Source organism: Narcine bancroftii, chromosome 4 (assembly GCF_036971445.1).
Source record: "Narcine bancroftii isolate sNarBan1 chromosome 4, sNarBan1.hap1, whole genome shotgun sequence".
Lineage (NCBI taxonomy): Eukaryota > Metazoa > Chordata > Chondrichthyes > Torpediniformes > Narcinidae > Narcine > Narcine bancroftii.
In genome coordinates this window covers 105,368,342-105,384,072 of record NC_091472.1, presented here as the reverse complement: position 1 = coordinate 105,384,072, position 15,731 = coordinate 105,368,342, and the positions used below count along the sequence as shown (strand labels likewise).

Sequence of the window (15,731 nt, the reverse complement as noted above, 5' to 3'; positions counted from 1 at the left end):
ATATTTGTTTTCTCTTCTTTAAGCACAGTTTCCAGTCACCGGCATAGGGATACTCAGCCTGGCCCACAGAGAAAGAATCTCAGGGTTGTATGTGATGTCATGTACGTACTTTGGAAGAAGAAATACAAACATTGAGAGGGTTAACTGTCAACTGTCACCTCTGATGCTATGCTGGGGAGCTCAGGGGAACAACAAGGTTGCTGGTAGAAAACAATGTAATGCCAAGATCAACTGACTCTCCAGTTGATGGATAAACATTGGCCAGGACATCTGGAAGAGCACCTCTGCCTTCCAACAAACAGCATTAGCTGGGGCAGACAGTGCTTCAGTTTAATGTCTCACACTGCAACACACCCTCAGTCATGCAGTTAGGGCACTTTGACCTGACTGAACTCATGCTCATGTGCTTCACTCTATAACACCAATAAAATTAACCTGTTTCTATTGGCAGAAGTTACTGGAGTTACTTTCATGAGTTCTACTTCCTGGACACTTTAAGCAGACACAATGACTTATTCCAGGTTGTCAAAAAAAAGTATCTGTTTAAAAATAAAGCACTCTGCAAAGAGCCAAATTCAACAGTTTGAGTGAGAAAACCCTTGACATCAAGCCAATCTTTGAGAGCAGCTTCAGGAACTCCCTGTAAAACTGAAGTGGATGGGATTCAGAGGGAAACCAGCCTCCTGGCTGGAGTGTGCACAAATGATAAGGGGTTGCAATTGTTGGAAGTCAATCATCTCATCCCAAGAATTGCTCATCCTCACGACAATGAACCTATCCCACACTTCTGTCAGCACTTTGATCAGACACCCTCTCAGTTGCGGAGAGTTCAGGACTTTTGCAAATTTCTGCTCTGTTCAGTTCTATTTCTAGTTCCTCCCATTATGCAGCAGGTACTTCTCTAATCCTCACCATAAACTACTCCAGGACCACCAAAATCTCTTTCTGGCATTAACTGCAACTTTTGTATTTTTGTTTTTTTTTCCCTCTCTTGGCATACTGTGGCAATTTAATTTATACTATTGTGTCTTACTTACTTGTACGGCTGCAGGAACTAAAGATTTTGGTGCATCTGTACATTGTACATGTGTATGTCAATAAACTCTCATTGGATAGATGGGACCCGAATCCAGTCTAAGCTCATAAGTAACAAGTAATCTTCAAACCACATAAGTGCCTTGGGATTGCCTTGGAATATCAGAGAGAGTCCAGCCAGCTCCTTTAGACGTTCAGTGGCATTGCAACCAATTTCCCACCATTAATTTCCTGGGTGTCACCATTAAGTGGACTTAACCAGTCATATATAGCAAGTCAGCCATTGGGTATCATCTTTGGCAAGGCACATCAAAAGTGTGATGGAAAACCTGGGTAAAGAGCAATCGAGAAACTTTGCAGACAAAGCAATAACTTGCCCAGAATCCCAACCACCACCTAATCATTCAGGTGAATAGTGGATGCAGTGAGTACCATCTACCAAAGCACACTCCAGTTATTCACCAAGACTGTTCCATCAACACTTCCCAAATCTGCAACCTCTGCCACCAAGGAGAAGGGCAGCAAGCTGAATGGAACACCAACATCTGCATGCTCCCATCTGAGTTGCATACCTTCTTCTCTTGAAAGTATATTGCTAGACCAGTGTCACTGGGTCCAAATCCTGGAACTTCATCTCCAACAGCAACATGGGAGGACATTCACCAGAAACACTGCAGTAGTTCCAAGGGGTCACCTCCAAAGCTGTCATGACTTCCCTTGCTAATAATCCCAGCCATACAAAATAAGTATTTCCCCCCTCAAAAAAAAACTGTCAATACAACAGATTCCTCCTTTGGCTTTTCAAGGAATCTAAACTCAAGTGTTTGTCAAAGAACTTTGACTTTGAGTCAACTCTTCTCTTTTGGTTCAATCACTTATTTTTCAGTAATGACTTAAAATTAGCTCTTCAACAGTAAAACTAATGAATCAATATTTGAAATATTATTCATCGTCTGCACAAATACTGCAACATTTCACTGCATCTTGAATGGACAAGGATATGAAGATTTTTTTTATTCACAGCTTTAAGGAACCTTAGAACATTACAGCACAGAAAACAGGTCCTTTGGTCCTTCTAGTCTGTGCCAACTAACCTGTACCCAGTCCATAACCCTCCATACAGCTTCCGTCCAGGTACATGTCCAAATTGTTCTTAAATGTGAAAATTGAGCTCATATTCACCACTTCAGTTGGCAACTCTTTCTACTCTCCCACTATTCTCTGTGGGAAGAGGTTCCCCCAAAACTTTTCTCCTTTTACCCTTAACCCATATCCTCTGGCTTGTATCTTAGTGGGGAAAAAAAGCCTACTTGCATTCACTCTATCTACACTCATAATTCTGCATACCTCTATCAAATCTCCCCTCATTCTTCGACACTCCAGGGAATAAAGCCCTAACTTGTTTAACCTTTCTTTCTAACTCAGTTCCTGCAATCCAGGCAACATCCTAGTAAATCTTCCCTGCACTCTTTCTATCTTATTGATATCTTCCCAATAGTTAGGTGACCAAAATGGCACACAACACTCCAAATTTGGCCTCACCAATGCCTTATACAACTTTACCATAACATCTCAACACCTGTACTTAATACTTTGACTTATGAAGGCCAAAAGCTCTCTTTACAACCCTATCTACCTGTGACACTGCTTTCAAGGATCTGTATCTGTATTCCCAGATTCCTCAGTTCTATTGCCCCCCTCAGTGCCAAACCATGCATGTTCTACCTTGCTTTGTCTTTCCAAAGTGTGACGCTTCACTTGTCTGTATCAAATTCCATCTGCCATTTTCCAGCCCATTTTTCCAGCAGGTCCAGATCCCTCTACAAGTTTTGAAAACCTTCCTTGCATTCTCAAATCTTTGTGTCCTCTTCAAACTTCCTGATCCAATTTGGCACATTATCATCCAGATCATTGATATAGATGACAAACAACAATGGTCCGAGCACTGATCCCTGAGGAACACCACTAGTCACAGTGAAGAACTCCTGGATAGCACAGAAACTAGAATCTGATTCAACACATCAGCAACAAAAGGACAGAACACAAAATTATTAACCGAACTGTTGGGAAGATTAACAGCACCTTTTGTATAAATAAGGGGAAAGGACAGCTGTTAAGAATGTGTCTGAAGTAAAATAGTTTCAATCAAAACCCTTTGAGTGGTCTGATACTCTATGACCAGCGATGAAAATGAATGGTCTGCAACTAAGCATTCTTTATCAGAGGAATAAGGCACTCACATGTACTCCATGTCTTTCTGGGTGTCCTCCACTGAGATGCCCAATAGTACACACAAACCGCGTCCTATGGAACTGATTTGCTCTTCACCCACTGGAAAACAAATCAAACAGAAAATGGCTTAAAACCTTGGTTACAATGACACACAGAAATATTAGAACTTGAATTGGCATGCACCACCTCCCCATCCCCCTGGCCCTGCTACATGCAAACAGTTATCCAGTTGGGTACTGGAACCACGGCAGTTACTGTGGCCACCCACCACGGAGCATGTCCTCACCAGGACTGATCAACAGCATGGAGCAATGGTTGTGCTGGATTCCCCATGACTGAGCAGTTCCTGGTATGGCAGGAAGTCTCTGTGCATGAACTTGGTTTGTCCATTTTGTTCGAGTGCTAGAAACCCACTTGACCATTATCAGGGTTGATTTTGCTACTTTGCTTTTGCTGCATGGTTTTCTGTGAATTTCGAGAATCAAAAATTGTGTCAGAGAGCAGCGATTATTTTTTATGTTCATTGAGGGTTTATCGTCATAGACACAAGTAAAATGTATAGATGCACTGAAATGGTTGCTGCAGCCACACAGGTACACAGGATGCCCCAAAAATCAAGAATAAAAATTTAAATTTCCACAAATGCAAGACAGAAAAAGAGGTCAAATATCAAAGAATAGATAAATAAATATTCATAGTTACAGTTAGTTGAATTTTAAAAATTGATATTTCAGTGGTACAGACCAATCTTCAGATGGTCTGGGGTAATTTTATGCATGCAAACCTGAGATTTTGAATGTGAACATATGAGTTTATTGTCATATACACAAGTACAATGGACAGACGCACTGAGATTCTTGCTTGCAACAGCCACACAGGTATGAATAATTCATACATGGACTTACCACAATATGCCAAGATAGAAAAGAGATAAGAAATATAAATCTATAGACAGATAAATATTCAAAATTGTGGTTTGTGGAAAAAAATAATGATGCTTCAAATATCCTTGGTAGTGTTAGAATCATTCTTTCACTCTATCTCAGTTCATCTGTCAAGACACCAACTCTGATTGTTTATCAGTACATTAATGGCAGATGTGTGATCTGCTTCTTTAATATCCCAGAAAATAAATTTGAAAAAGGGTCTTCAACATGAAACGTTAACTCGATATTTCTCTCTCCATAGATACTGTCTGACCTGCTTAGTGTTTCCCGTATGTTCCATCTTTGTTCTTTACCCCTCCCCCTTCCCTGCAGAATTCCTCAATGCCTCTGGTTAACAAATTATCAATTTCAAATTCAAAGCCAACAATTGACCTTAAGATCAACCGCTGTTTACCAAAGTGAGCTCGAAACTTCCACCTCTCTCTTTCAACAGGCCTTGCTCTAACTTTCCAAGCATGCTGCTTGGTTCCAAAGACAGTTGAGATGCTCCAGGAGCTGGATCCTAGAGCAATACATGAACTGCCAGAGGAACTCAGCAGGTCGAGCAGAGTAAGTGGGAGAAAAACGATTCAGAGCGGAACCTGAGGATGACCATATTGAGGTATGCAAAATCGCAAGAGATCAAGATAAGATGAATGATTCGTTTATTTTTTCTCTCAGGGTAAGGGAGTCTGAAATCAGAGGACATTGGTTAAGGTGAGAGGGAAGAGATTTGAAAGAGACTGGAGGGCAACAGTTTTCATGCACAGGATGTTAGGAATGTGGAACAAACTGCCAGAGGAAGGGGTAGAGGCAAGTACAACTGCAATGCTTAAAGTACATTTCAACAGTGACACACTCAGCTCAGGTAGTCAATGGTCAGAGTGGACTAGTTGGGTTTAAGGGCCTGTTCCTGTGCTCTATCGATGCACGGCTCTATGACAGTGGATGAAATGCTTTATCCAGCTTCTTTTGAAGAGCTATTGATCAGATTCTAATGGTATAAACTCTGCAAAACGTGCGTCTCTGAACAGCACCAGTAATGAGTAACCTCTTTTCCACTGGAACTGTGTCCCAGGAATTGATAGCCAATTTACCAGTTAAGGGTCCAGTGGAAAAGGGAAACAATCAGCACGCAAAATCACACCTGCGCTTAGTATTAGAGGGGGGATTAAGTAGGTTAGGTAGGTTAAGTAAGTAGGTTAAGTAATAAGTTAAAATTTAATTCTGTTTTCTTGTTCAATTATATTTAAAAACTACTTTTGTTTAAATAACCCTGTAGTGCATATCGCTGCTGGTTTTTGGGGTCCTCTGGACTCCATAAGAGTACTCCATTCCATACTTTAAGCATATGCCTCAAAATTGGTGTATCTGATTTTCCTTTTAATAACATCAGAGATTGACGGCCTCAACCTCGACTTAGATCCCAGGTGTCAGCAGTGGAAAAAGGACAAGTTGTATCCCTGGACTATTGTTGATGTGAAAGCAGGTAATGTCCCAGTTAAAAGTGGCCCAGTGGGAACAGCAAAAATGGCTTCTTTAACCAAGGACACTGCACGGCCAATTAACTGGGATCCCAGTGGAAAACAGACTAATGATTCTGATTCCATCACATTGCTTTGTGTTGTTATCTTCCTCACGCCCTCTTATATCAAAGGATCAACAAAGTACGACGGGTCATAAACTCAGTGTGCTAGCCAAGCCCAACCACCATGTCATCAACGCAATTAGTTGCTTTTTCCACTGTTGACTCCAAACCTACCTGACCCTATCTGTCATGACCTTCTCTATACTCCCATCCCCTTCTGGGCTTGAATATTCCTTGCAATACTGAAGGAGGCCATTCAGTCTATGCTGGTGCTTGGATATCTCGCATCAATCCCATTCCCCCACTTATTCTCTCCTACACACCCACCAGTTTCCCAGCCCACTTACATACCAGAACAAATGTGTAGTAACTGACCAATCAGCAAAAGCATTGAAAGGGAAGCTGGATATAGCACTTAAGTTGAAGTTTGACAGAAGTTGGAAACAGGCCTTTCGGCCCAACTGGTCCACACTGACCAAATAGCCTCCCTGAGCTGGTCCATCTGAACCTCTAGGATATGGGAGAAAACCAGAGCACCCCAGGGGGGAAACTCACACCTTTACAGGGAAAACATGCAAACTCCACACAGAGAACCCGAGGCCAAGGGTTAGTTCACTGAGACAGCATCAGCGTGGCCACCCATTAAATACACCAACACATCTCACCAGTCCTTCATTTTCCATGAACCTACCTACTTTCCCACTCTCCACAACCTCTATTTGTCCCCCACCCTCATGCTCATTGACTTTCCCTGCCCCCACTAGAGTCAGAGTCCCACAGCATGTCACAGGCCCTTCAGCCCAACACATCCATGCCATCCTGCTCCTCAAATGCTGGCCTCTGGCACATCTCCACTTTTAGGTCGCGCTTTCCCGCTGGACACTGCATCCTTGAAATTTCCTCCAAGCCACTCAAACTCCCTTTCCTTTTGGTGACCTTTTTACCATCTCCTCTGATCAAGCAGTCACTTAGTCCACAAATCCAAGTTGGGGGATTGGGGAGGGGGGGTGAGATTCTGCTTCCTTATCATCCCACTAGGGTGTCTTGAATTAGTTCTCAAGCTGTAATAAAGGGCACTGTATAAATGCAGGTTATCTCAAGTTTGTTCAAAATAAAATACAATTTATTCACATCAACTGAATATCCTCACCTCCCAAGAAAGCCATGAATTTTGGATTTAGCAGTTAATTTAATTGTTGATCTGGATAATTTAGCTATATTGCAAATGCATTTTATGCATAAAATTATAATAGGCATAGATCAGGTGGATAGTCAGATTCTTTTCAGCAGAGTGTATTGTCAAATAACGTAGCTTTAAGGTACGAAGGGGAAAGTTGAAGAGGTAAGTTTTTTTCTCTCTCTCCTACAGAGAGATGCAGGTGCATGGAACACACCATTGGGGAAAGCGAAAGAGGAATATACAATGAAACAGACGAATTAAGAGGCATGGACTGGGAGGGATATAGGCCATGTAGCATCATGATCAATGCAGACATTGTAGCCCTGAAAGCTCTGTACCTGTACTCTATTGGCTAATTCAGTTGTTAACCTGATGATAATCATTCTACTTTGAAAGCAAATATTAAAATGGCCAGACCTTTTAACACATTTGAGCAGGGACCTTGTCTGTGATCAGCAAAGGGAATGAAGTCACCTCCCATGCTGAGAGGGTTGGAATATCTTTATTCATTTGCAGGATACATGTCCCTCTGGCAAGGAGCTCAGCTTTTATTGCCCCTGATCCAGGTCACGTTAGACTTCCCAGAAAGCAAGGGGGGAAAAAAAACCGACCTCGCTGCTGAATTTGCAATCACACCTGAACCAGGCCGGCTCAGGATGCTAAATGTCTCTCACCCGCCCCCGGAGGACAGGCTGCTATGACAATCCAGCAGTTACCATCGCTCATGCTCCACTGGCATTCCAGATTTTTGCTTAAATAAACTTAAATTCTGGAAGGATTTGATTCGGTTTCCCCAGATCATCCATCTGACGAGTCTTAATAATAAAACCACAGGTTTCATTGCACCTACAATGTTTTCAGAGCATCTACTAACCTCAGTAGGGCCTGGATGAAGAGTCACAGCTGGGTGAAGCTCATTTAAATTCAGATGAATCTCAGTAAATCTGAATAATTTAACACATTCCTCATTTATTTTTCTTTCTGAACATCTACTACCCTTCCCCCTCCAGTTTTTAGCAGTTGCACATTCACTGAACAGAATGGCTGATAAGGAACAAATGCTGTTGAAAATTCACTTCCCCTCCACTCAAACAAGACTTTCCCCCATACACTTTTCATCCTTATTCCAAGGACCAAGCATTCCTCTGCTGTCAGTCTTTGGCCTCTTGCACTGCCCCAAGGGTGAAGAATGCCACCCCTCACATTTGATTCGGCCACATCACAGCTTTCAAGACTCAACACTATATCCTAATGAGAGGAGTCACGTGATGGAGTAGTGGTCAGTAGAGTAAAATGAGCCCTCTCCAGAAAAGAAGAAAAAAAAGTTAAGAAAAGACAAAGTTCAATAAATACAAAATAAAAGAAATAAAAGATAAAGTTGCAGAGAAGAGAAAGAAAATGGCACCTAAGAAGGAAAAAGTAAAAACAACGGGAAAAAATGACACCAGAAAAGAAAGGAGAAGGCCTTACCTGCACAAAGGAGTAGGGAGCTGTGGTGGAGAAGAGAGCACAATCTCAGAGGTTGGTGACGGCCCCGCGAAGTAGCGAACCCCTGATCGTTGGACTGCAAAAATGTCTCTCTGAGCCAAACAAAAGTGCACAATGCACAATCTAAGGTGAAGGAAAACACCGACAGGGGGGTGGTGGGCTCAGCAGAGGAGCGGGCAACCACGGCGTGACCAGCTGAGGGATGCCTGGCACCAGGGCTCTCAGCTGGAAGATGAGGAAAGCGGCAGGAGAGGGAGTGAACTACCAGGTGAGAAAGAAAGTCAACGGGGTGAAAGGAAAGAGGAGCAGCAGCAGGAGGCTCCACAGAAGAAGAGGACCAACAGCAAGAGGCCAAGCAAGAAGAGGCACGACAAAGTGAAACAAACAACTCATCAGGAAAATTGGAAGAGACACAGATACAAAGAAGAGAAGAAGACACAAACAAAGGTTCAGACACTTAAGAAGAGGAAGAAGTCGACCAAGATCTTCACAGAGAGATAGAAGGTAAAACAGATGGACAGAATATAGTTAAAGCTTTTTTTCAAGAACAAATGAGAGCATTAAAAGAATGGTTGTCATTAGAATTTAGTGCAATTAAAAGAAAAATGAAAAGAACAGAAGATAAAATGCAAAGATTAGAGCTAGACATAACAGAAATAGGGAAAAGAGTAGAAAATGTGGAAGAACGAGAAACGGCTATCGAAATGGAATCAAACGACTTAAGAGGAAAATTGGAAGAAAGTGATAAAAAAAATTAAAGAGACACAAGAGTTGTTATCTCAGAAAATTGATATGTTGGAAAATTATAGTAGGCGAAACAACATAAAAATTGTGGGCCTAAAGGAAGATGAAGAAGGCACAGATATGAAGGAATTTATAAAAGGATGGATCCCGAAGGACCTGGGGATGACAGAAATGCAGGAAGGAATGGAAATAGGAAGGGCACACAGATCACTAGCTCCAAAACCACAGACACATCAAACACCAAGATCCATTTTAGTAAAATTTTTGAGATATACGACAAGAGAAAATATACTGGAGTGGGCAAGGAATAAAGTTAGAGAAGACAATAAACCATTGGAATACAAGGGTCAAAAAATAATTTTTTACCCAGACATAAGTTTTGAACTGTTAAAGAAGAGGAAGGAGTTTAATACAGCAAATAGATCCTGTGGAAAAAAGATTATAAATTCATGTTAAGACATCCAGCTGTGCATAAAATGTTTATCCCCAGGGAGCAAAACAGACTGTTCTCGGATCCGGAGGAAGCACAAGAATTTGCAGAATGCTTGCAGGACAGAAGGAGAGATGAAGAGATGTAATAAGAATGAAGAACGGTGATAAAATATATATAAAGATGTAAAAACAATGTATATGTGAAGAACTAAAGAAGGGAAATAGAAGGGAAGGAAGGAAGGAAGGGGAAAAAAGGGAGAACTTTGTTATATGTGTAAAAAAAAGCATTTTCTGGGTGGAGATGGGGGGAGAGAATAAAAGTCATTGTGAAATCAGTTGACGCTTGTGAGCAGGTTCGCAATCCAAATGGAAAGAAGAGTTATGTTTGCCCAGCAAGGGATAAGGGGCAACTCAGAGAGGGGGGGGGGAATATTTGGGGTTAAGAGAATATTGGATGTGAGAATTGTTGGAGTATTTTATGTTGTAAATGTGTTGTCACACATTGAGTTTAAAAAGGGAAAACTGAGTGATGAAAATGGGGAAAAGGGGGATGGTGGTGGTGAGGAAGCGGAAATGAGGTGTAAACAGGATATGAGATGGCCATGTTGAACTATATGACTATAAAAATTAATGGAATACATAACCAAATTAAAAGGAAGAGGCTATTAAATTTACTGAAAAAAGAAAAAATAGATATAGCATTTGTGCAGGAAACACATCTAACTGATGTGGAACATAATAAATTAAGGAGAGACTGGGTAGGGCACGTAGCGGCAGCATCCCATAATTCAAAAGGTAGAGATGTAGCCATATTAAATAATAAAAATGTACCAATCAAAATAGAGGAGGAAATAAATGTCAGATATATTAAGAATTTTGGAATTTGTTCAATATATATGCACCTAATGAGGAGGATCAAAAGTTTATGCAAGATACTTTTTTGAAGATTGTAGATACACAAGGAAATATATTGATAGGCGGGGATTTTAACCTTAATTTGGATCCAATGTTGGATAAAACTGGACAAAAGACAAGCAAAAAGAATAAAGTGGCCAAATTTATGGTTAAATCAATGCAGGAAATGAAACTTATGGATATATGGAGGAGGCAGCACCCAAGAGAGAAGGAATATTCATGTTATTCGAGTAGGCACAAAACTTACTCAAGGATTGATATGTTTTTGTTGTCAGCCCATATTCAAGGGAGAGTTAGGAAAATTGAATATAAAGCTTGATTACTATCTGATCATTCACCCTTGTTATTAGCAGTAGAACTGGAGGACATCCCACCAAGAACATATAGATGGAGGTTAAACTCCATGCTACTTAAAAGGCAGGAATTTAGGGAGTTTATTGAATGCCAAATTAAAACATATTTTGAAATAAACACAGGATCAGTGTAAGATAAATTGATATTATGGGATGCAATGAAAGCCTTCATTAGAGGGCAGACAATAAGATTTGTGACTAAGATGAAAAAGGATTACAATCGGGAAACAGAGCAGTTGGAAAGGGAGATAGTAAGTATAGAAAAGGAACTAGTAAAAAGGGATGATATAACGAAATGGATAGAATTGGCGGACAAAAAAATAAAATACGAAACATTACAAACGTATAAGGTGGAGAAGAACATATTGAAAATAAAGCAAAAGTATTATGAACTGGGAGAAAAAAACAAAAAATATTAGCCTGGCAACTTAAAACAAAACAAGCTAAAATAACTGTATTGGCATCAAGGAAAAAGAACAAACAAATTACATATAACCCAATAGAGATTAATGAAAACTTTAAGGAATTTTATGAACAATTATACCAAACTGAGAACAAGGGGAAAGATGATAAAATAGAAGAGTTTTTAGCTAAAATTGAACTGCCAAAATTGCAAGAAGAGGAACAAAACAAATATATCCTGTACTGAGAAAGTACAGGATATATTAAAAAAGCTGCCGAACAATAAAATGCCTGGAGAGGATGAATTCCCAATAGAATTCTATAAAACATTTAAAGAGTTATTAATTCCTCCTCTCTTGGAAGTAATGAACCAGATAGAAGAAACACAAAACTTGCCAGATTCATGTAAGACAGCAATAATTACAGTAATACCAAAGACAGGGAAGGATCCACTAACACCAGCATCATATAGACCAATATCTTTACTTAATTCAGATTATAAAATAATAGCAAAATTATTAGCATACAGATTGGCTGATTGTGTACCAAAAATAGTAAAACAAGATCAAATTGGATTCATTCAGAAAAGACGAACAGCGGATAATGTCTGTAAACTTATTAATCTAATTCATGCAGTTCAAGGAAATAAGAAGCCAATAGTGGCTGTTGCTTTAGACACAGAAAAAGCCTTTGACAGAGTAGAATGGATTATTTATTTAAAGTATTACAGAGGTTCAATCTACCAGAAAAATATATTAATTGGATTAAAACGATATAATGGATCATTGGCGAAGGTAACAGAAAATGGATATGTATCAAACCAATTTAAATTAAGTAGGTCAACTAGACAGTGATGTCCATTATCTCCCTCATTGTTCGCTTTAGCAATAGAACCATTGGCAGAACTGATAAGAACAGAAAATAAAATAAAAGGGATAAAAATAAAGGAGGAGTATAAAATCAGTTTATTTGCAGATGACATCATAGTATACTTAACAGAACTAGAAATATCAACAAAAGAATTACATAAGAAATCGGAGTATGGAGAAATATCAGGGTACAAGATCAACGCAAATAAAAATGAAGTGATGCCAATGAGTAACGCGGATTATGCAGAATTTAAAAAAGAATCACCATTTAAATGGCAAACACAAGCAATCTGATACCTAGGTATCAGGTTAGATAATAAATTAAGCCACCTGTACAAACTAAATTATCAGCTACTAATAAAGAAATTGTAGGAAGACTTAGAACATTGAAAGAATTGTGGTAAATTCCTACAATTTCTTTATTAGTAGCTGATAATTTAGTTTGTACAGGTGGCTTAACGTTGATAGGGAGGGTAAATTGCATTAAAATGAATGTCTTCCCAAGAATACCAATTCCCTTAACAGAGAAATTCTTTAATGAACTAAAGAGAATAATAAGGAAATTCTTGTGGAAAGGGGGGGGAAACCAAGGATAGCGTTAGATAAATTAACAGAGAGGTATAACCAAGGTAGTTTGCAGTTACCAAACTTTAAAAATTATTATAGAGCAGCACAATTAAGGTATTTATCGGATTTTTACCAGACAAGGGAAAAACCAGACTGGACTAAGATAGAACTAGATAAAATAGGGGAGAAAGTACCGGAACATATACTTTATAAGTGGGATGAAAAGCTGGTGTAATATAAAAGCTCACCAGTATTGCATCATTTACTCAATATATGGAAGAAGATCCACTTAGAAAGGAAAAAAATGAATTACCAAATACCAAAATTACTATTGCCACAAAATCCGCTAATCCCTTTTACAATAGATAACCTTTCCTTTAGAGAATGATAGAGTAAAGGAATCAAAAGAATAGAAAATTGTTTTTTTGGAAATAATTTATTAACATTTGAACAGTTGAAGTACAAATATGGAATAACTCATGGTACAATGTTTGCATATCATCAACTGAAAGCTTATTTAAAGGATAAACTGGGAAACAGACTGAGATTACCAGAAGGAAGCAGCTTTGAATATGTGATTACAGACACAATGATAATTAAAAGATTTATAACAAACATGCACATTAAGATGCAAGATAAGGAAAATTATGAAATAAGCTATAAACCCAAACAAAAGTGGGAAAGGATTTAAAAATAAAGATAAAAAATGAAACATGGGAAAAGTTATGTTCTGGAACTATGAAGAATATAATAAACACAAGGTTACGAATGATGCAGTATAATTGGTTACACAGGTTATATATCACGTCCCAAAAGTTTAAAAAATGGGATCCAACATTATCAGATAGATGTTTTCGCTGTCAGGAAACGGGAACAACAGTACATGCAATTTGGGCATGTGAGAAAGTGAAAATGTCTTGGGAAGATCTAAATCAGATATTAAATAATATCACAAAAATAACATACCAAAAAATCCAGAGATCTTTCTTCTAAGTAATATAAGAAGTGAGGAATTAGGCCTCAAATTGGATAAAGCATAAAAAAAAGATTTATTATGATAGCCTTAGCTGTAGCAAAAAGATATATAATGTCAACTTGGAAAATGCAAGAGAGGATGAGAATACAGCAATGGTACATGGAAATGAATAAATGTATTCCATTGGAAAAAATAACATATAATTTAAAAAATAAAGTCCCGTTTGTATATATTTTGGTTGATATGGTTCACAGTGTGAAAAATAAAAACAATATAATAAAAAAAAACTACATCCTAACAAAGGGCTCAGGCACGAAACATCAACTGCCTTTTACTTCATGTGGATGTTGCGTGACCTGCTGAGATTCTCCAGCACAGTTGTGTATTGCATGAGACCTTCAGGCTTTCATTTTGAACTCAACACCACATCCAACAATTTCAGATAACAAGCTTTTCCAATCGACATCAGAACTGCCCATTGTCAACAATAAAAGGTCATTATTCCATCACGGTTTGCGCAGCCCTATTGCAGCACCAGTGACCCGGGTTCAAATCTGACGCTGTGTGCAAGGAGTTTGTGCGTTCTCTCAGCGACTGTGTGGGCTTCATCTGGGTGCTCCGGTTTTCTCCCACCCTCCAAAAACGGACCAAGTACGTAGGCTAAATAGTGTATTTTGGTGGCATGGACTCATGGGCCAGAAAGGCCTGTCACTGCACTGGCGGCCTAAATTAAAAATAAATAACTCTGCTTTTCTCTCTCCAAAGATGCTACCTACTCAGCTGAATAATTCCAGCACTTTTTTTTCTTTTCAGATTTCCAACAACTGCAAAGTTTTTCACTCACTCTTCTGTATGCACCTTCTCCAGAAAAATCAGGAGTGCTTAATGGACGCTTCACCACCCTTCCTCAGCCAGCACCACCACCCACACCATTCAGCCACCCCTGCACTTTGTCTCTTTACCCCACCTACTTCCTTCTTAGTTCCTTACACATTCAACTTCTGACCAACAGTCATTGCCTCAAAACTTGGGCCCTACTTTATCGTGCACAGCTGCTTCCAAACCTGTTGACCCTTTCCAGCATTTTTCATATTTCTGCCTGCAAATGACATTCCCTTTGTTGCCACCTTAAATCCTCTCCATGTTGAGAGTGTCCCAGGTAAGATCAGTGGACCTAAAGTAATCATTCCTATTATTTTTTAAAAATTCTGCTGTCCTCTTAGAACACAACAAAACCAGGAGTAGGAATTGGCCATTCTGCCCCCGCTCCACCATCCAATCTGATCATGGCTGGCCAGTTATCTCAGTGCCACTTTCTTGCACCAATTAGTTTCCTATTGTTAAAAAATCTATTGAACTCTGGCTTAAAAATAAGAACATAGGAAACAGGAGTCAGCCGTCTGACACATCAAGCCTGCTCCGCCATTCAATAGGATCATGGCTGATCTGGCCTTGGACTCAGCTCTACCTACTGTAAGGTAAAACATCATGAGATGGGAATGTGTAGGGAGTTACCCTGTACAGGGCAGTAACAAGAAGGGGAGGTGTCCTTGTACTCCTGTTAGGTAAAACATCATGAGATGGGAATGTACGGGGCAGTAACAAGATGTGAATGCATCCTTGTACTTACAAGATAAGAGAGACATTGATGGATTGAGAGGCAGGAAGCTAGCAGGGAAAGGATAGCAACAGTTTTAGTCATTGGACAAGTAATGATATGATGATGTTCTAAGCACATATCCAAGGGTATAAAAAATCACCATTTTGCTGATAACGGCAGAATGCATTCTCCGGCTAACATCGTTAGTCGCAAGTGTTACAATCCGGTAATAAAGAACAAAGAACCCTGATTTCGACTCAGTCTGGTGTTTGTCTCACTCATTCATGAACAAAGCAGACCTAACACTACCCACCTTTTTCCATAAACCGTTTCTTCCCTTATTCTTCAAAAATGCGGGTCTTAAATACAGTTAATGAAGCTGAGAATTTCACATATTCACTCCTCTCTGGGAGAACCAGTTACT

General features: G+C 39.5%; 1 protein-coding gene and 1 long non-coding RNA gene across 10 annotated transcripts in view; one reads left to right on the top strand and one right to left on the bottom strand.

Moving 5' to 3' along the window:
• Positions 1-15,731, top strand: part of LOC138760954 (uncharacterized) — a 129,823-nt gene that overhangs the window by 22,836 nt on the left and 91,256 nt on the right. The window contains exons 2-3 of one of the 3 annotated variants that reach the window (XR_011355996.1): positions 4,648-4,815; positions 7,972-9,850. This is a non-coding gene — a long non-coding RNA (uncharacterized lncRNA). Of the gene's footprint in view, positions 1-4,647; positions 4,816-7,150; positions 7,368-7,971; positions 9,851-15,731 lie in introns of those variants that run through there. The other 2 variants (XR_011355994.1, XR_011355995.1) reach the window with 2 other exon arrangements.
• The window catches only part of dtd1 (D-aminoacyl-tRNA deacylase 1), a 208,729-nt gene that overhangs the window by 177,312 nt on the left and 15,686 nt on the right, over positions 1-15,731 (bottom strand). For all 7 annotated transcript variants that reach the window (XR_011355992.1, XR_011355993.1, XR_011355991.1 and 4 more), the window contains exon 2: positions 3,276-3,366. Coding sequence is in view for 4 of the 7 variants with exons in the window: in XM_069932343.1 (XP_069788444.1) it covers positions 3,276-3,366 (91 nt within the window). In the remaining 3 variants the exon portion in view is untranslated. The remainder of the gene's footprint in view (positions 1-3,275; positions 3,367-15,731) is intronic.